The sequence below is a fragment of the Aegilops tauschii genome, chromosome 1 (genome assembly GCF_002575655.3).
Source record: "Aegilops tauschii subsp. strangulata cultivar AL8/78 chromosome 1, Aet v6.0, whole genome shotgun sequence".
NCBI classification, from domain to species: Eukaryota; Viridiplantae; Streptophyta; class Magnoliopsida; order Poales; family Poaceae; genus Aegilops; species Aegilops tauschii.
In genome coordinates, this window is record NC_053035.3 from 329307757 (window position 1) to 329328319 (window position 20563).

General features: G+C 40.3%; 1 protein-coding gene across 1 annotated transcript in view; it reads left to right on the forward strand.

The window, feature by feature from the left end:
- The first annotated feature begins 202 nt into the window (after positions 1 to 202).
- Positions 203 to 20563, forward strand: part of LOC109783936 (serine/threonine-protein kinase TOR) — a 29901-nt gene continuing 9540 nt past the window's right edge. The window contains 45 exon segments of the mRNA XM_073497369.1: positions 203 to 544; positions 977 to 1079; positions 1210 to 1265; positions 1894 to 2232; positions 2304 to 2378; positions 2578 to 2750; positions 3883 to 3981; positions 4241 to 4400; positions 4563 to 4706; positions 4783 to 4955; positions 5032 to 5227; positions 5297 to 5494; positions 7633 to 7785; positions 8162 to 8283; positions 8390 to 8489; positions 8559 to 8654; positions 8797 to 8927; positions 10413 to 10515; positions 10596 to 10796; positions 10876 to 10968; positions 11066 to 11101; positions 13193 to 13294; positions 13401 to 13511; positions 14527 to 14689; positions 14773 to 14894; positions 15001 to 15053; positions 15270 to 15393; positions 15468 to 15650; positions 16175 to 16327; positions 16394 to 16546; positions 16636 to 16707; positions 16804 to 16938; positions 17014 to 17075; positions 17289 to 17395; positions 17690 to 17799; positions 17885 to 18058; positions 18141 to 18153; positions 18156 to 18205; positions 18898 to 18925; positions 18928 to 18968; positions 19039 to 19081; positions 19084 to 19373; positions 19461 to 19589; positions 19679 to 19861; positions 19935 to 20181. Of these exon segments, the coding sequence (XP_073353470.1) occupies positions 1034 to 1079; positions 1210 to 1265; positions 1894 to 2232; positions 2304 to 2378; positions 2578 to 2750; positions 3883 to 3981; positions 4241 to 4400; positions 4563 to 4706; positions 4783 to 4955; positions 5032 to 5227; positions 5297 to 5494; positions 7633 to 7785; positions 8162 to 8283; positions 8390 to 8489; positions 8559 to 8654; positions 8797 to 8927; positions 10413 to 10515; positions 10596 to 10796; positions 10876 to 10968; positions 11066 to 11101; positions 13193 to 13294; positions 13401 to 13511; positions 14527 to 14689; positions 14773 to 14894; positions 15001 to 15053; positions 15270 to 15393; positions 15468 to 15650; positions 16175 to 16327; positions 16394 to 16546; positions 16636 to 16707; positions 16804 to 16938; positions 17014 to 17075; positions 17289 to 17395; positions 17690 to 17799; positions 17885 to 18058; positions 18141 to 18153; positions 18156 to 18205; positions 18898 to 18925; positions 18928 to 18968; positions 19039 to 19081; positions 19084 to 19373; positions 19461 to 19589; positions 19679 to 19861; positions 19935 to 20181 (5542 nt within the window). The 5' untranslated portion in view covers positions 203 to 544; positions 977 to 1033.

The window sequence follows — 20563 nt, forward strand, 5'->3', positions numbered from 1 at the left end:
CGGAGCAGGGGCAGATCTACAAGGCGGGCATGATAGGCGTGAGCCACCCTGACATTTTAGACTGGCCTACAAAAAATGGCATGTATAGACCGGTCTATATTTTTTTTGAGTGAAAAAAGTATAGACCAGTCTATACATACCATAGGAAATTACACCTGGACCAGATTAAAAAAAAAAGAGCCCAACAAACAATGGCTTACTCGTCCCGACCCATCTCAGCTGGCTAGCCCAACAAACAACGCACGCAGGTGACACTGGGACAGACGCACCGAGCTCCTGCTCGCACCCGACCTCGCCGGCTCGCCGCCTGCCTCGCCGGCCTGCCTCGCAGGACGCCTTCGCCCGTCGCCGTCTGCCTCGCCGTCGCTATACGCCTAGGAGCCGCCCCTGCCCGCCCGGCGCTCGGCGCTGCCGCGCTCCCCTGGCGCCCCTGCAAGCCGGCGCCTGCCGCCCAGTCCGCTCTCCGCCGACCCCGGCACTCGGCCGGAAGCAAGCCAACAATCCTGCTCGGCGGCCAGTGTTTAGCCCGATTTGAGGACTTGAGGTAACTTGGCCACTGCAGCACTGCTCATTCCCCAATTTCTGATTTAGGGTTTGCTCTTTGCTGTCTATTGCATCAATCAGTTGGAAGAGTCAAGTCTATTGCGTCAACTAAACAATTAGACTTGCTATCCAGTACATGAACACACAGTCCTGTGAACACATACACATTAATTTTTCTACCCAGTACATGAACACCTGATCAGTGACATAATAATGATTTGTCTGATTGTTCGCCACTCTAACAAGTTCCTGTAACAAATTAACAATGCCATATCGTCTTCTTTGAACTTCTCAAGGTATGTAGTATGTAGGCTTCTCTTATGCAAAATTGAGAATTTTAGTACGTCTGTAAGACCATATTGATCTATTTCTATGTGCTGTTGGTAAATTAATTAGAATGTTGGCATGCCATATTTGTTGTCAATTTTTTTAGGTGGACCACCTTGTTTTAAAATCCTAGATCCGCCACTGCTCTGGAGTCGCCGTCGATATGAAGCCCTCGCCGCACTTCCCGGAGATCGGGAAGAAGTCCAAAGGTACTCCCCGTTCTCCAAGTCATGGTTCCACTGTCTCCCTTCCACTCCCGGATTGTTCCGTGCCGTTTTTTTCGAGCGAATTCTTTCTCCTCTGTGAGTGGCTAAAAACCAAGCTTCGTTTGGCGTGCAGATTTGATCCCCAAGGACCACAGTTTCAACATTGCGGCCTACATCTCATCTGGAGCGGTTCGTTCCCTACCTTCTCTTTGTTCTGATTTTGAGATTTCGGTGTTGCTGTTTGCGCGGTTAGGCTGGAGCTAGGGTTCCGGGCTCGAATGGATGAACAGTCATGAGGTCTCATCCTCTTGCCGGAAACTACTTGGATCAATCGTTTCGTTGCTTGTGATGGTGCTGTTTGTAGGTATTGATGTTGATAACGGGAATGGGGGTTTACCTGATCGAGTTATTTTGCTTGTGTTAGTAGTACTGTACGGATTAGCATGACCAATGGCGTGGAGTACTGTGGTTCTATAGCTTCCCATATATATACTTCATTGAGTGGTTGTTTCACGTCCTCAGAGCTGCTGGGCTATCAGATGTAGCATGAAATCTAGGAACAGGCGTTGGTCTTTTGGTGGAAATAACGCGAAGTTAGTAGTTCCCACATATGGTTTTTACGTCTATGGCAATGCAACATAGATGTCATTCCTAATTTTGTACCTTTGGGGTTTTTGAGGTTTGGCTCCTTGGATAGTTAACCACAAGACTCTTTGGTAGTTGATACTGTTTATTCCTTATGTTGACTGGCACCTATCTTTGTATATCGAACAATATGCTTTTCTAGATTGATACGTTTTGTACTCCTCTCTAATAGGATGTTATTGCTGCTGCCCTGCGAAAGCATGTCGAGGAGGAAGCTCGAGATCTCAGCGGTGAAGCTTTTCTTAGGTTTATGGATCAGCTCTATGAGCAGATATCTAGTTTATTGCAAAGTAACGATGTTTCTGAAAATTTGCTGGCTCTCCGTGCTATCGATGCATTGATTGATATGCCCTTCGGAGAAGGTGCTTCAAAGGTCTCCAAGTTCGCCAGTTTCTTGAGAAATGTGTTTGAAGTAAAGCGTGACCCTGAAATCCTAGTTCCAGCGAGTACTGTGCTTGGTCATTTAGCAAAAGCTGGGGGAGCAATGACTGCAGATGAAGTTGAGCGACAGGTATGTTATAGTTGGTTCTGATTTTCTTGAATATATGTCTTTCAATCTGCTAACAAGCAGTTTTTTTACAGATTAAAACTGCTTTAGGGTGGCTTGAGGGGGACCGAGTAGAGTATCGTCGGTTTGCAGCTGTTCTTATTCTCAAAGTAAGTTGTAACTTGTCAGCTTCCATAATCTATAGTTATTACAAGTTTTAATCAAGGTCATGATGGTAGACAAATTCTACGCAAAATTTCATTACGATAAACTTGATAATGAGTTGTATTTTCTAATGTTAAGCACTTCAGTGAATATGAGTGAGCTTATGATCTGTCTAAAATGTGTCCTTCTCGTATATATTTGTAGGAGATGGCTGAGAATGCTTCCACAACTTTCAATGTTCATGTTCCTGAATTTGTTGATGCTATATGGGTAGCACTGAGAGACCCCAAACAGGCTGTGCGTGAACGAGCAGTGGAAGCCTTGCGTGCTTGTCTTCATGTTATAGAAAAGCGGGAGACACGGTGGCGTGTACAGTGGTAAGCATACTTTTATCCTCACCTCTATTGCTGTATTGTATGAGATCAGCACTTGAAATAACTTACTCTAAACTGTCTGGTGGTTAAGAGGATTGTTATGGTGTCAATGCTTCGTCTATTAAGCTCTTATTTGCACCAAATACTGGGACCCATGTTTATTTACTTGAAGGGGAGCCTTGGCGCAGTGGTAAAGCTGTTGCCTTGTGACCATGAGGTCACGGGTTCGAGTCCTGGAAACAGCCTCTTGCAGAAATGTAGGGAAAGGCTGCGTACTATAGACCCAAAGTGTTTGGACCCGTCCCTGGACCCTGCGCAAGCGGGAGCTACGTGCACCAGGCTGCCCTTTTTTAGTGATCACTCATCCACTCCACTAAGTTTAGGAATAACTCCTTGGCCAAAATTGCAAATTGAAACTGATATCAAGACTTTGGTAACTTCTTACATTCAATCCCATCCATGCTCCCCACTAACTACTCTTATGACTAGCTAGCATTTGCAGCCTCAACTGGATCACTTAAGAGTTAAGACTGCCATTTCCTTACTCTGTTAGTCAGAATTTGACGAATTCACTTGTTAAGCATCTTGTTGATGGTTGATGTATCCCATCTTCTAAGGATTAAACATATGTTGCATGATTGCATGGGGTTCAATCTACCATTGGGTCTAAAGAAGTTATATATTGCATTTGGTTGTAAGATTACATATTGTGTCCCTCAGCAACTATTTATGCTAGTTTGTTAGGAACAATGTCCAAAGCACATCGGGGTCGTTTATTTGTTGCAAAGCACTGACCATATACTTCTGGGATACCATTTTGCAATGTGATTAATCTGCATGTTGGTCATTGGTCTCTTCAGCCAACAATTCAACTTCTCTGATTAGTGATGAGCTGAGCCTTTCTCTTAGTATTGCAGCAAACCCAACTCTGATTTGCAGTGTGTGTACCACACTACCACTGATTTCAGTGTGTGTACCACTGTATCTCTGCTCTCTGTAGTTTTTATAGCAAACAGTAGCCAGACTAGTCAGAACTAACTGGCATGCTGCTACCTTGGTGACTTGACTTGACTATATGAGCTAAGAATATTGCCGTTTTGTCTATCTTATTTTTTTCATGATGTTATTTTACCAGGTATTACCGCATGTGTGAAGCAGCGCAAGTGGGACTTGGCAAAAATGCTTCTGTTCATAGCATCCATGGGTCATTATTGGCTGTTGGAGAATTGTTGAGGTAACTTAAAATTCATTTTGCAGTGATTTCCCCCCGGAAGTTTGTCACAATATTCATAGTGCCGCAAGTAATTTTTTTCTTATGGCTGTTTGCTAGTGTACCACACTTTCCTGTATTTCTTTTACTATGGAACACATGTTTTAACTTCTGGCGTTTATGATCATCAATATAGCAAAACAGCATCAACCCCTTTCTTTTTCCCTTGTGGCAACAATACACAGCTTTGCATACTCTGATTCTGTTGCATGAAATATTGCAGGAATACCGGGGAATTTATGATGTCTAGGTACAGAGAAGTGGCTGATATAGTCCTCACATACTTGAAACACCGGGATCAGCTTGTTCGTCGTAGTATAACATCTCTTCTTCCTCGAATTGCTCACTTCCTGCGAGACAGATTTGTGACCAACTACCTTAAGGTTTTCCCCGCTGCTAAATTTCTTGAACTAAACCATTTTCTTCTCTTTTGCACCTTATATGATTCATTTCTTGTATCAATTTTTTCTTAATTTTGAAGTTATAACAGAAACACAATAGTTTGAAAACCATGCAAGCTTGACATGCGTTGTTCTCATTCCCAGATATGCATGGAACATATCTTGTTTGTTCTACGTACCCCGGATGAGCGTGCTAGTGGGTTTGTTGCTCTGGGAGAGATGGCTGGTGCTTTGGGTGCAGAACTTGTGCCCAGTTTGCCCTCAATTACCCCACTTCTGCATGAAGCAGTATGCTTCATAACCCTTTTGTACTTTGGTGTTTACTTGAACTTTGTCCTGCTTAATGGCGCGTTTCTGTTCGCAGATTGCTCCTCGCAGAGGACGCCCATCTCTTGAGGCTATTACTTGTGTTGGAAGCTTTGCAAAAGCCATGGGTCTTGCAATGGAACGCCATATTCGTGGTGGGCTGCTAGATGCCATGTTTTCTGCCGGTCTTTCTGATAAACTTGTAGATGCACTTGAGTCTATAAGTACCAGGTATTGTTTCTTGGTTTGAATTCTCTTGCTTTATTCTGTCCTTGGCATGAAAACATTACCTCCCCATTTCCTACAGCATCCCGTCTCTACTGCCAACTATACAAGAGCGTTTATTGGATTGTATAGCTCAAGCACTTCCAAAGTCATCTACGAGGTCTGGTTCTACTGTTAGTCGAGCAACCAGATCCAACAGTTTCCAGCACTTTGTGGATTCTAGTGGTCCAGTGCTTGTCCAACTTGCTCTGCGTACCCTGGCAAACTTTAACTTTAAGGTTCGAAATGCTCCACTGAGCTGTGTGATTGTCATCATCTTCGGACTTTAAATTATGCAGTGGTTTCAGGGTCATGAGCTCCTGGAATTGGCAAGAGAGAGTGTCATCCTTTATCTGGAAGATGAGGATAGCAGTACCCGAAAAGCTGCTGCGATATGCTGTTGCAGATTAGTTGCACACTCTCTTTCTGCTTCGTCTACTTCACAGTTCAGTTCAAATAGGTCAAATCGTATGGGAGGAGCTAAGCGCCGTCGTCTTGTAGAAGAGGTTTGTCTTCAACTTCATCATGTGTTCATTAATTATCTGACATGCATACTGAAGCTATCCTGTTTGATGCTTATTATTAGTACTTACTAGACATGCCTGCTATAACATGTATTTTTGGGAAGAGCTGAGATAAACGCTTTGAAACGAGTTACTATTAACTGCATGTGCAATTGTTTCGTTACAGAAGACATAGTCACAGATAAAATCCAAAATCTCAGTTTCTATGCAAGCATGTTCTGAAGCACACCCTTCTTGATCAGACTTAGTTATTCAATATAACATTCAAGCATGTCGTGAACCATATCTTTCTTGATTGGATTTTTATTGAAAATTCGTTACACGATACTGCTTCAGCTTGCCACATTAAATACCATATCTAAACTTCGGTACTGCCTACACCACCCTTTGTTTTACTACTTCTGGTAACATCATACATGACTTCTTGCATTTGGGGTGAAGCTAATAATTTGTTGAACCATCATGCAAAATTCTGCTATTGGCATAATATTTTTTTTTACTCTGAACTATTAGCTGAAAAAACTGAAGCAACAGTTTTTTAACACAGGTAAGCTGAAATTAACCATAGTTCATTAATGAATTTCTTGATTTTGTATTTTCCAGTTTGAAAACATAAGTTGACCTGGTAATAGCATTCTAAAGAACCATATAAAAGATTCAAGCCTTCGGCGACCATATATCTATGTTGCTTTGAAGTAAATTATTATTTTGCTCTACAACACATGAGCACCTGTGCCTTGGCCCTCTTAAGAAAAAACATGTCAACAACTATTGTGTGCTTACTGTGGAACCTCATCATAGCCTTGGTCAGCTCTCTCGCATAGGCCCATAGTCCCACCACACATGTCTCTTATCTTTGTGAAATGGCTATTTCTAAGTAAAATTTGACTTATATTGTGAAATGGAGGAATTGCATTCTCATCAAAAAACCATTGGTACCCTCAACACAAATTTCACACCTGGACATAGTAATGGCATTAACTGGCTACTCCATACACTAATTAGCCTTATGGTATAGATAACATATTAGAGACAATTGACTAGTATCACTTGGTACATGTTTTAGTTCGAAACGTAACTTGCATGGTAGTGTAGAATGCGGGAAACTGAGTTAACGTCTCATAAGATATGACATGGTAGACGACTCCTACCATCTTTCATTGCACTGAATATGTTAATTTATGCATGCATGTCTGTATACAATTTACAATTTAATCATGAATGATGATTTTTACACTGAATGAGTAAAGTTTCTCATGTGGAGCTGTAGTATTTATAAACATTGACATGAAGCAAACTATGTATGAGAAGAGGATAGGCGTGAAAGGGTAGAGGAGGTAGTTCACATCATATATGGCACAGTGGGGAACTAGGATATTTATACCTGTTAACATATTTCATGATTGTTTAAGTTGCCCCACACATGCTATGGGTGCGATGATATGCATTTCCACAAAACAAGGTTGGGCAGACAACATGATACATCAGGTAACAATACATGAGGGTTAGAAGAGCAGCAAACTCGGTACTACCATGGCATCAGAACATTGAGAGCCTCTACTCGCCATTGTCCATAGAAAATCACTATGTACCTAGTAACTGCATTACTGTCTTTATTAACAAATCATCAGATGTACTTAGTTACTGCCTTACTAGACAACATCAAGTGAGCAGACTAGGAATCACTAAATGTAAATGGAGGAGAAGATTGAAACTGGCCTAACTGGAGGAGGTGGTGGGTTCGTAGAGTGGAGTTCAGAGGCTGCATCGACTAGGAAGAATGGGAGGGAGGAGGTGGCACAATGGCTGTTGGAGACGGTGGTGTTGAGTGAGTGCGTCGGGTGGAGGCAAGGGTTACTTTGTTGGGTTAATACAGAATGATTTTGCCTACACACAGAAAGGACCTGCAATCAGGAGCTTGTCTATTGACTGACCAGCTGTGTGATAGTCACTCATGCTTAAGCCATCGATCCCTGTCGGTTACACATTATTTTTAGATTTGGACTTGGTTCATGGGGGTTGCACACCTTAAATTGTGTCATAGGCACTATAGTGATAATTCCTCTGATGCATTTTGGTTGACATAGTATTCATCATGTCATTCTTGTATCCCTCTGCAGATAGTGGAAAAACTTCTTATTGCTGCAGTTGCTGATGCTGATGTTGGTGTTAGGAGTTCAGTCTTCAGGGCTCTGTACCGCAATCCGACTTTTGATGATTTCTTGGCCCAAGCTGACATCCTGACTTCAATTTTTGTTGCCTTAAATGACGAGGTACACTGTATGGCATGTTTATCAGTTACCATATAGAGTAGGCTATTAGACACTTATAGATATGTTACCAGATGCTTTTGGCACATTTGTTTAGTTTGTTCTTATTTTTTCTTCTTCTATGAAAGTATTTTTTTGGAGCAGGGACGTTGTGAAAGTAGTGTTTAAATACCACATCTTTGCAAGCAAAAAAGAATAGTCCTTGGTTATTATATCCATGCTGAGAAATATCTACATTAGGACCTGGATAAATTTTGTTGTTCTCTTTGCACTATTCCAGTTCACGTTCCCTTCATATATCTGTTAGTAGCAAGTAATTTCTAAACATTATATGACCCTTGCTATTGCTGACAATTTTTTTCTTTGCTCCATGCTTTAGGAGTACGGTGTAAGAGAATTGGCAATTTTAGTTGCAGGCAGATTGTCTGAAAAAAACCCTGCATATGTACTGCCTGCCCTTCGTCGCTATCTTATACAGTTGCTCACTTATCTTGATCAAAGGTTTGTAGCATCTAAAATTGTTGCGCTAATAATGATCAGTGCTGGTTTCAATTCATATTGTGTTACTACAGGGTCATGCTTCTAAATATCTTTGTGCTGTCTGCAGTATGGATAGCAAGTGTAGAGAGGAAAGTGCTAGATTGTTGGGCTGCTTAATTAGGAGCTGTCCATGGCTAATACTTCCTTATATTGCTCCAATTCACAAGGTTAGTAAGACATGAGATCATTTACACTGTTTCTTGTGCTAGCCTTCCTACTTCCATGTTTTCTATCAGGCACTGGTGGCTAGACTTTGTGAAGGAACAGGACCAATGGCCAATATTGTGCTTGCTGCGGGAGTGCTTGCCACTGTCGGGGAACTGGCCAAAGTGGTATGTCTTTCTCTATCATGTGATGTTTGGTTCATTTTAGCCCCTCTACTTTTACATAAGTTCAAATTGGTCCAATCTTGTCGGGTAACAAAGGGTCCAACCAGGACTTCTGACTTGTGATGATTTATGTTCTGCGTGATAGGGTGGTTTTGCAATGAGGCAATATCTTCCTGAGCTAATGCCTCTGGTTGTGGATGCTCTTTTGGATGGAGGTTCTGTGAGCAAAAGGGAAGTTGCAGTAGCAACCCTTGGACAAGTTATTCAAAGCACAGGGTACATGCCTTTTTTTGTCTTCTCACATTTGTGTGCATATTGAGTTGCATGTCTCAAATTCACAACATGACATCAATTCTGTATCACAAGATTTTCGCTGTTAAAATTTTCTGCCTGTCCGTTAAAGTTTGTTATTGCTTTGTTCTTATTGTTAGCATATTTAGTGTTGTTTCCTACTCCAAACTTGAGGTTTGAAATATTAATTGTGACCTTAGTTTTAGAGAAAAAGAAAATGTGAGTATTCACAGTATTTTGTTAGCAATATAGTATACTTCCTCCATTTCGGTGCATAAGGCATGCACATAGTTCTAGGTCATCAATTTAACTAGCTAAATATGTATTATATGTAATAAAGTATATATATTTAGAAACTGTATTCACATATGAATCCAGTGATATGCTTTTGATGACATATAACACAATTTTAGTTAGTCAAATCGACGACCTAGAACTACGCACATGCCCTATGCACTGAGACGAGGGAGTACAATTCATGGGCCTCTGCAGCGACAGACCATGAGAAATGCGGAACCACCTCTTAGTTGTGCCCCTTTCAGCCTTGCCTAACTGTATAAAAAATTAAGCATCCAGTGGACCACCGAGGATGACCTTGGTCAAATAGATGCGACGAGGCTGAACTGATTTTTAGCAGCATTTCACCATATCTAACAGTAGAACTCAAAGTTTTTTTTTTTTGACCATGTTCCCCTGATACTGCTTCATGGGAACACCTATTTAGCAGAGAGCTAAGCTTCAGCTTGTTGTCCTTTAGATTCAAGGAGGAGCTCTAGGCTCCTCTCGGTAGCTGGATTGACTCTTTATATTAACCTCCTGGCTTGTATATAAACTGCTCTCTGTTTTTAACTCTTTGTAAATATCTCGGTATATATCCCCCTCTCTCTTGTAAATATATACTATCGGGGCCTTCCCTACAGTTTTTTTGTAAAGAAAGTAGACATATGCCAATCCTAGGTTTGATGTTCCCATGAGCCAAGCCGTCCTATAAACATTACATTCGTAACACTCGGTAGTTATAGAATCATTGTGAGTCCCCCTTAAATACTTCACTTTCTTGGGTGGTATCTTACCCTTTGTGTTTGGTACAACTACCTGCTCCGCTTCCTGCCTTGGGGGCACACATGGCTCTCAAGTCTTGACCCTTGATAATAGTTTGCTAATATGTAAAAAGAAAAAAACTCATCAATAGGGACTATGCCCTGTGCCTTTTTAAATTAAGAAGAAACAATGAAAGCACATACCCTGCGGCGCAGAGGGCTCGAACGCTGCTGGTGGTCTTTGCACACACCCAGGTGCGAGGCGCTAGCCAACTGGTGGACGCCCAGTTACTAATGTGGAAGATAGCTGCGTTATAACGTCCAAGTACTTGTTTTCATATATGTTGTAGAGTAATTAATTTCACTATGTATGTATTGCCATGGCTTGGTCATCGCTTATATTTTCTGATTTTTCATGGATGGTCATCAGCTATGTTATTGCTCCCTATAATGAATATCCTCCGTTGCTTGGCTTACTCTTGAAGTTGCTGAATGGTGAATTGGAATGGTCGACTAGATTGGAAGTTCTGAAGGTATTTATTTGGCTGATGCGTTGCTGTTTCATGAAAAACAATTATAGTGCCGTTGTGTTATAAGGTGATATATTTTGCAGGTTTTAGGGATTATGGGTGCGTTGGACCCTCATGCACATAAGCGTAATCAACATAATTTAACTGGTCAACATAATTTACCTGGTCAACATAGAGAGGTTCTACGTCCAACAGTTGAGACTGCACAACATATCGTTTCCATGGAAGAGGCACCAACTGATTTCTGGCCATCTTTTTCGGCGTCTGAGGACTACTATTCAACGGTATGATTTTGTGTTACCTATGTTGGAAACAGGAAGGACCCTTGTGTTAGTCCCTTTAACCGTAATTCTCAATTGCTAGGTTGCAATTAGTTCTCTCATGCGAATTCTCCGAGATCCTTCCCTTGCAAGTTATCATCAAATGGTTGTTGGCTCTCTTATCTTCGTTTTTAAGGTAATATTTCTATTTTGAATAATTTGTCCTTAGACTATGTTTCTGCATTATCACTTTAATAAATTTTTTGTGTTCTCTGTGATACATATGGATCTAGTCAATGGGCCTTGGCTGTGTTCCCTATCTACCAAAGGTGAGACTCAATTTCCTCTACTGTACTGCAACTCTGCAAGTTCTATGCATTTATAGTAGTCATGTTTCACCACAATACTGTCCAGATATGATCCACCATCTCTGGCTGACTGGAATACTCATGCATGAGACATTCTATTTCTAGCTGATACTTTGGCCATGCATGGCCTTGAGTTGTTAGCTTTCCAAGGAACCGTAACTGATTTGGGTCAACAACCTGTTTGTTGCATCAACTGAAGTCCTTCCACAACCAAATCATGAATTATGTGATTTGGAGAGTTTTAACAACAATGTCAAATTTCAAGCTTAATTGCAGGATAACCTTTTTTATGTCATGAGAAAGTATTGCCTAGCAAGTTTCTTCAAACAGTATCAGTTGTTTTTCCCAAGATTTCCTGCGATCTCCATTTCTCCAGTTATCCAAATTCTTGATGGGTCCCAAGATCATTTATTGAACAGATAAAGTTTTCCTCTGGTTGAGTGAATCACAACCAGAAAGCTAAACAACCTTTGTAGTTCCAAGCTTTCAATATACCCCCTTCATTCCAAAGTATTTGAAGTTCCAGATTTGTCCTAAATCAAATTATTTAAGTTTGACCTAGTCTCTAGAAAAAAATATATCAACATCTACAACACCAAATTAGTTTCGTTATATTTCATGAAATAATTTTTTGTTCTATATACTCGGTGGCGCTAAACTAAGCGCTCGCGCAAATCCTCTAATCATACTCTCCGGTGCTAATTACACGGCGTGCCGCTCGCGCAGTACAACCCACCACCACCGATCTATAGCATATGAAGGTAAAACCAATAGTAAATATGGTAACGGATTTAATTTTTGTTACCGCTGCAGTGCGCCAAACCTCTGCCTGGCGGAACTATTCCCTAATCACGGTAAAAATGCTAGCAATGAATGGTTACGGAATTAAATTTCTTTACCAGATTCCATGCACCGCACAACACGAAAGTGCCCCACGGCTCCTGCTACTAACCATGGTAAAAAAGACTGGCATGTATGGTAAAAAAGGGCACGGCAGCCCGGTGCACATAGCTCCCACTTGCGCAGGGTCCGTGTAACGGAAATAAAATCATTACGAGGTGCCACGCACCACTCCATGGTAACATTACCAGTCCCGTGCGTAAGCCTTATCATGCGCTCCAGGGGTAGGTAAAGTAAACCAAACCAGCAAATTCTTCGGTTTGATGGTAAAAGGTTTCTCCGAATGTTGTAATAATCTGTAGGTAGTTACGACTGATGCATAGGATAAGAAGTTGGTGGTAAACCTGATGAACACGGTAATAAACAGGTAGGATTTTCTAGTAAAAAGTGCAAGTGCACGTTCATGAGCGACGGTGTAAATTGGACTCACATGCAGTAGTTATGTGTACATGTGACTTTCCAAACTAAGTAATATTACCATAAAATGTTAAAGATCTTACAGTAATGATGCATAGCTCTTTACGGCTAGGCCTAATACTACTAGCATATAGGTTTCCAGTTGATATATTTGTACTAGTAAACATGGCATATAATGCTAGTAAAAAATTAGAGCAGAGGTTTGTTTTCTATGTACCACAATGGTTTCACTCTATAGAGATAACCTTTTACTATCAACTAGCATCGACCTAGCAGTCGTAGCCACAAGGCTTATTACTATTGAGGTATGGCTTGATTACTATTGAGGGCTGCCAGATTACGTTCGATTAATCAAATGTGGGGTGGTTATGTGTGCATGAATCAGGAGACCCATGTTGGTTTGGGTAGAGCACGGTGGCTCGCGCGTGGCGGACCAGCGCGCAGAATAATTTACTTTGCGCTCAGGCTCACGTTAGCGGTGCTATATATATACCTATATATATGTATGATGTTATAACTATTAGCACATTTTTCTGTAGACTTGGTCAAATGTGTAGAAGTTTGTTTGACTTAGGACAAAGCTAGAACTTCAAATAATTTGGAACGGAGGGAGTATTAGGGTTGGATATAAGGCAATTGGGTTGGCACTGCTATGTTTTTGTGTGAAAAGATAGAATACATGTTAGAGTTGCACCTTTCTTTTTTTTCTGAAATACTTCCTCTTTTGACTGGAAGGTTCTCCCTGAGCTATTCCGCGCCGTTCGTATGTGCGAGGATGGTGGTTTGAAAGAGTTCATAACCTGGAAACTCGGGACATTAATATCTATTGTTCGACAGGTAAGATGGCCCTTCTAGTGTTACCCTTTCTCTTCATTTCATTCTTCGAAGATTTTTGCTGTTGCAATTGGTATCCAGCGTATCTCATCAGATTTACTTATTTCAGCACATTCGGAAGTATTTACAAGACATACTCTCTCTTGTCTCCGAATTATGGACTTCCTCGTTCAGCCTTCCTGCACCAAAGCGGACTATACAGGGCCCACAGGGTTCTCCAGTAATAACACTTTTCCTCTGTTGTTATGTTCTGTTGCACACCTACATTTTCTAATTTCCCTGGATGAGGCATAATGGCATGCTTACATGGGAAAGAACACAAAAGGCAAACAGTAAACTGCAATTTTTTTCTTCAGTCATACAGTAGGCTTGATGCTCAGTTTCAACTATCCCACTTATTTTAGATTAGCTATGTTGATGACTATATTCTACGGTTGGTATCATCTTTTGTCGCCACATGCTTCTGTGCGCATGGCTATTTTATTCGTTACAGTGCAAACTCTGAACTGATCTTCTATAGGACAAGGTTAACGAAATAAGATCCCTGTCGCCATATATCTTACACAAGATAGCCCCCCCCCCAGTTGTAAAATCATAAGTCAGCTGATAACAGTGGAATTTAATATGGGTACTTCCCGACAACGCATAGTTCACTGTAGTAATAATAGGTACATTATTGGCAGGGTAGCAATATTGTAGTTTACTAGAAAAGAATAGTACAATGTACTAGGTAATAAGCCAGCAGATAACATATAGACCTGCTAGATAATAACATAATTGTCTATTTCAATAGATACGAAAATAGAGGTGGGAGACTTGGTTCGAATCAGGCAAGAGGGGAACCCTTAGAAAATTAAGAAGTGGTAGTGTGTACACGAATGTGCTATTCGTAGCTCATCATTTGCGCCCTCTTTATAGATACAAACATATGATTACTATTTTCTTGCATGCTCATCCTTGGTTAAGCATTCACCGTGCCGTATACTGAGTTCTGTGTATTTAGTGCATGTCTTGCTAACCTGCTGAAAGATTGGGTGCACCCAAACTGATTCTGTGGTTGGGTGAGTGACTATGTTTCCTGAGCGTCGTTTGTGAGAAGTCCAGTTTAAATGATATAATTTCTATGTATTCCTAATAATTATGTCATGGCAAACAGAAAATTTGTGGAGTAATAATTTTGTGATTCTGGTGTTTCATATCGTGGTTTTCTTAATTTTACTGTCTTGCATCTCCAGGTTCTTCATCTTGTTGAGCAACTATGCTTAGCATTGAATGATGAGTTCAGAGTGTATTTACTCCATATTTTGCCAAGTTGTATTCAAGTCTTGGGTGATGCTGAACGCTGCAATGATTATTGCTATGTGCCTGACATATTACACACACTCGAAGTGTTTGGCGGTTTGTATCCAACTCCTACCTTTTTTTTTCATGTCCCTAATTTATGTTGAAACTAGCATATGTTAACTTATGGCACCTTTTAGGAAATTTGGATGAGCACATGCACTTGGTTGCTCCAGTGCTTGTTCGTTTATTTAAAGTGGAGCTAGTTGACATCCGACGGCGTGCTATCATTACTTTAACTAAGCTTATACCTAAGGTGCAGGTCGGTTGATGTTCTAATCAAGTTTGATGTATCATATCTTTTTTGCAAAAGGTTGCTTCTGTGCTTTTGTATTGCTCATCATGCATCTTCGATATATCTTGTCCAGGTTGGTACTCATGTATCGGCGTTAGTGCATCATCTGAAGCTCGTCTTGGATGGGTAAGGTTTATGGTTACAAATAATTTAATGTATCTAGCATATTGGGTTTTCCTTGTGCTTTTTAAGTTCTTGTTCTCGTAGCATATCTATTATCACAATATTATTTTTATTTCTACTTAATTTGTAACTGGTTATTTTTACTTTTATCAGTTTAATTAATACATTTTGTCTTGTGCATCTCTTTTCTTTGATTGTTATTTCCCCTTATGTGAGTAGAAACAATGATGATTTACGGAAAGAAGCTGCAGAGGCGCTCTGCTCGCTCGCACATGCTCTCGGAGAGGAATTTACAATTTTCATACCATCAATACGCAAACTTCTTGTGAAGCACCATTTGCGGGTACCCTGTTTTAATATTATGCATTGTACCTTTTGATGTCTTTTGTCTAATTTTTCATGTTTTACTTCTTACAGTACAAAAAATGGGATGAGACTGAAAATCGATTACTAAGGCGAGAACTGTTCATCTCCGATAACTTGTCAGTACAGAAGTACACACAGTGTCCACCTGATGTCATTAGTGACCCCCTTGATGATTTTGAGGGTGTTCCTTCTGAGGAAGCTGATGAAACACAGCGGCAACCAAGAAGTCATCAAGTAATATGCTTTGTGGTTCCAGCTATATTTTATAGATTTCTTCACTTGTATTCTGCTTCTTACTAATTATTGTTTTCCATTGTTCTTTTGTCAACTTTGCCTAGCTTTTAAGACATCAGAGCTCACTCTTGCCCATAAAACCTTTGACTTTTTGGAAGATTGTTATTTCACCTGGGAAGACCTTGGTTCCTTTTCAAAAGAATTGAATCTTATCGTTCTTGTTCAGTGTTTCTGAGCAGCTACTGTGTACACACCCGCTTAAGTATTCATGGTAGCCACACATATCAATATGACCACTTGCTAACCACTTAATGTGATAGTTGCTTGTCTTTGTACTAGGCTGATGTATGTGTTTTTTGTTCTTCTATTTTCTTTCTCTGTTGTAGTCACTAGGTAGTAGATTGTTGTAATTGATGGTTTTGCTTCTGTTCGAGAAAAATGATTGACAACCTGTATTGTTCATCTGCTCTTTCATGTAGCCCTATATTTTTCTTATACTTAATTTAGACTTTTGGTTGCTGCAGGTCAACGATGTTCGGTTGAGAAGTGCTGGCGAGGCTTCTCAGAGAAGTACTAGAGAAGATTGGGCTGAATGGATGAGGCACTTTAGTATTGCACTTCTCAAAGAGTCACCATCTCCAGCTCTACGCACTTGTGCAAGGCTAGCACAGCTTCAGGTAAAGCAGTTGTTCTTTATAATGTGTTGATCATGCTGTGAATTATTTTCTGACAGAAATATTCAGCCCTCTGTTGGACGCGAGTTGTTTGCTGCGGGTTTTGCAAGTTGCTGGGCCCAAATGACCGAATCATCCCAAGAGCAACTAGTGAGAAGTCTCAAGACAGCATTCTCATCTCAAAACATACCACCAGAAATTCTTGCAACGCTGTTGAACTTGGTAAGTTTGGTCATAGGATTTTTGTATACAAAATTTACAATTCATTTGTCATGCTGTTTCTTTTATTAATTGTCCGCTTCTGTAAGTAGGCAGAGTTTATGGAACATGATGAGAAGCCTCTTCCAATTGATACTAGGCTGCTTGGCGCACTTGCTGAGAAGGTTAGCTGTATTGTTACTCTTTGTGTGTCTTTGGCAAACTATTAAGATCTCCATGACCATGTGTGTTTTATTGAAACTTCTGAACTATTTTTTCAGTGTCGAGCATATGCAAAAGCCCTCCATTATAAAGAAATGGAGTTTGAAGCTGTATGTTCAAAGAAGATGGGTGCAAATCCTGTTACAGTGGTTGAATCCCTTATTCATATTAACAATCAACTGCACCAGCATGAGGTTGGTCCTTGTGTCATGTGAAAGGATAAAGGAGTAATCTATATAGTTTTTAAACCTTTTTTTTAATTTCTACAGGCAGCTATTGGAATACTGACTTACTCACAACAGCATCTAGAAGTTCAGTTGAAGGAATCCTGGTATATGCCAGTTTACTACTACACCTATAACCCCGTTGCCAAAGAATCATTTTCTCACATTTATTATGATCCTTATCTGGCATTTATAATTAGTACTTCTAAACTAATGGCTTTGAATGATAAATATGGTTGAGAACTTGCTAAAATAAGACCCATCATTTTTAATGATTCAAGTTTCTTGTTTCAATATCTGTTTAATTTTGTGTAATGTAGGTATGAGAAATTGCACCGTTGGGATGAGGCCCTAAGGGCATATACCATGAAGTCATCTCAAGCATCTGGCCCTTTACAACACAGCCAAAATTTGGATGCTACATTGGGTATGGCCATTACTTATTCTTTACTGCATCATACCCTCCTTCCCAAAGACTTGTCACTTTCCAATCCTGAGAAACAGTTTCCAGAATACCATTTTGAAAATTCTCAGATCCTCCACTAGGGCACCCTTGTTATTGGCTTATTGTGGAAGTCATTTTCTGTTCAAATATGATTGTGCACGTAAAAGAAAAATAAAGAAAACCACATAGCGAGTTATTTATGTCTAATAATTCATATATGAATCTTCTTTAGTATACATAGCAAATGTAACCAGCTCAGAATCATGCTTATGTTAGGGAGGATGAGGTGCCTAGCATCCTTGGCTCGGTGGGAAGATTTAAGCACATTATGCAGGGAGCAATGGACTGGTGCAGAACCGCCTGCTCGACTGGAAATGGCTCCAATGGTTGTGGATAAATCTTCTTGTCCATTTATAGATAACTTTTAACAGGTGAACTTAATTTTTCTTCTTTTTGTTTCTGTTCCTATAGGCTGCAAATGCTGCTTGGCATATGGGTGAGTGGGACCAGATGTCTGAATATGTTTCTCGTCTGGATGATGGGGACGAAAACAAGCTCCGCTCGTTGGGTAACACAACTGCTAGTGGTGATGGAAGCAGTAATGGTGCTTTCTTTAGGGCTGTTCTTTCAGTTCGTTGCAAAAAGGTGGAGCATGTTCCTATTTTGAACTCTGATTACATTCTTTCCATAATTTGATCATAGTTTGGTTTTTTGTGTTCCGTTACAGTATGAAGAAGCTCGTGTATAGTTGAGAGAGCTCGGCGGTGTTTGGCAACTGAACTTGCACCATTGGTATGACACAGCCATTATATATTCCTTTGTATAATTTCAATGATTCAAGTTTTGTCTAAATTTATTTTCATTACTATATTATTCATATTTTGGAAATATTTTGTGTACAGTGGTTTTCATATTTGCCAAAGCTAACCGATGATTACGTTGTGATTTTATGCAACAAAGCAACCACAAACTGACTCTCATACATCTGAATTGCTAATAGTAAACGGTGTGTTTCTTGGGTGAGTGTGAGTGTGGGTGGGGCGGGGGGGGGGGGGGGGGGGGAGGAGAGGCATTTGGTACTGATGAAATATCTTGCTTTATAGTATATGTGTAGCAATTAGAGGGGAACTTTTGGAACTGATACATTCTATAAGATACAAGTATAGATGAAATAACTAGTCTTTATACTTCTACAGTGTATTATTTTTAGCACTTACAATGAGCTTATCTGTTCTCAGAGGGTGTTTCTCTAATTATATCTCAAGAATTTAATTGGTTTACATACCTGGTGTTCTCTTTACATGAAAGAAAAAGTGTGATCTTTTCATCGTTTGGCCCTATATGGGGGGTCTTCTTGTGATGAACAGTCTGCACTTTCATAAGTCTGTGATAACTGTGTTTCCATCCAAAAAAGGTTTATTAACTGCTCACAAATCCGTTTTGCCCTTCTGTATACCCATACTTGTTCGTTACCAATTTGCTAGGTACTTGAGAGTTATGAGCGTGCTTATAATACATGGTGCGGGTTCAGCAGCATTCAGAACCTCGAAGAGAGGTATTCTAATTTTGGTTTATGTTCTGAAGAAGTTAGTTACTGTTTTACTAACAAACGGTGTGTAATTCAGGTGATTGATTACTGCACTCTTCCGATGGAAAGTCCAATTGCTGATGGCGAAGGGAACTTATCCGTAATATGTGGAATGAGCGCATTAAAGGAACAAAACGGAACGTTGAGGTTATATGATGTATTTGCTTAAGAATAGTGTGTTGTAGCCTGTATGGTTCTTATTCTCCATATTGACTTCAAAAATTTACTCAGGTGTGGCAAGCCCTACTTGCTGTTAGAGAGTTGGTTCTTCCTCCTAATGAAGACAGAGATACCTGGATAAGATTTGCTAAACTTTGCTGGAAGAGTGGACGTATTAGTCAGGCTAAATCTACTTTAGTCAAACTTTTACAGGTGAAAATACTAGTTATTATTAATTAGTGTGCCTGTTTAACTCTGCAATCCTCTCTATAAAAGAAATATTTCTTATACCACATGCAGTTTGATCCTGAATCTTCTCCTGAGTTGACACTGTATCATGCACATCCTCAAGTAGTCCTGGCTTACCTGAAGTACCAGTATGCTGTTGGAGATGAGCTTAAACGAAAGGACGCATTTTCTAGGCTACAGGTGCTTGTTCTTTGTACTCTGACAATACATGGCAGCACTCATATCTTCAAGTGTTTTATACTGATATACCCTTGTTTCTGGTGAGATAGGATCTGTCAGTGCAGATTGCAACAGCCACAAATAGTTACTCTGGAATGCTAGTAAGCCATGGTGCTATATCAAGTGCTGGAGTACCACTTACTGCCCGTGTCTATTTGACACTTGCTAGCTGGAAGAGAGCACTGTCACCTGGACTGGATGATGATGCCATTCAAGGTCTAAAAACTTCAGTTATTTCCACTGTTTTCCTTTAATTTTATTTCAATAGTTACGAATCTCTTTCTCCAGAAATATTGGTTTTCCTACAAAAATGCCACATTAAGTGCCAAGGACTGGGGCAAGGCATGGCATTCGTGGGCTTTGTTCAACACTGAAGTCATGTCCCGATATACTTTGCGAGGCCGTCCAGATATAGCAGGAAAATATGTTGTTGCAGCAGTAACAGGATATTTCTACTCTATTGCGTGTGCATCTACAACTAAAGGTGTCGATGATAGCTTGCAGGTAGATATTTTTTTTCTTTCTGTTTTTTGTTCTGCGAAGTAGATTCTGAGCAAAGGCTTTATATAGTGGCTGATCCCATCGCATTTCAAAAATGCTTTTACACCCTTCCCAATGTTTGAGAAGAGCAAAAACTCAAATTACAATATTATGTTGTTTAGTCATGTTCCTACTATATTTATAAGTCTTGAAAGGTGATATATGCGGGATCATAGCCATACAACAAATGACTAGCAGCATCTCTGACTTGGTCAAGTATAAGTGGTAATGAACAGACGTGAAATATCTGGAGTGGCAATTGGTCTGATCACCTTTTGGGGAGAAGATTTCCCAGGCTGCACTCCTTTGCCCTTGATCATCTCTTTGGTCCAGGATGTACTTGTTACCCAAGAGCCCTTAGATCTTTTTCATCTTCAGCTCTCCAGCCAGGCCTT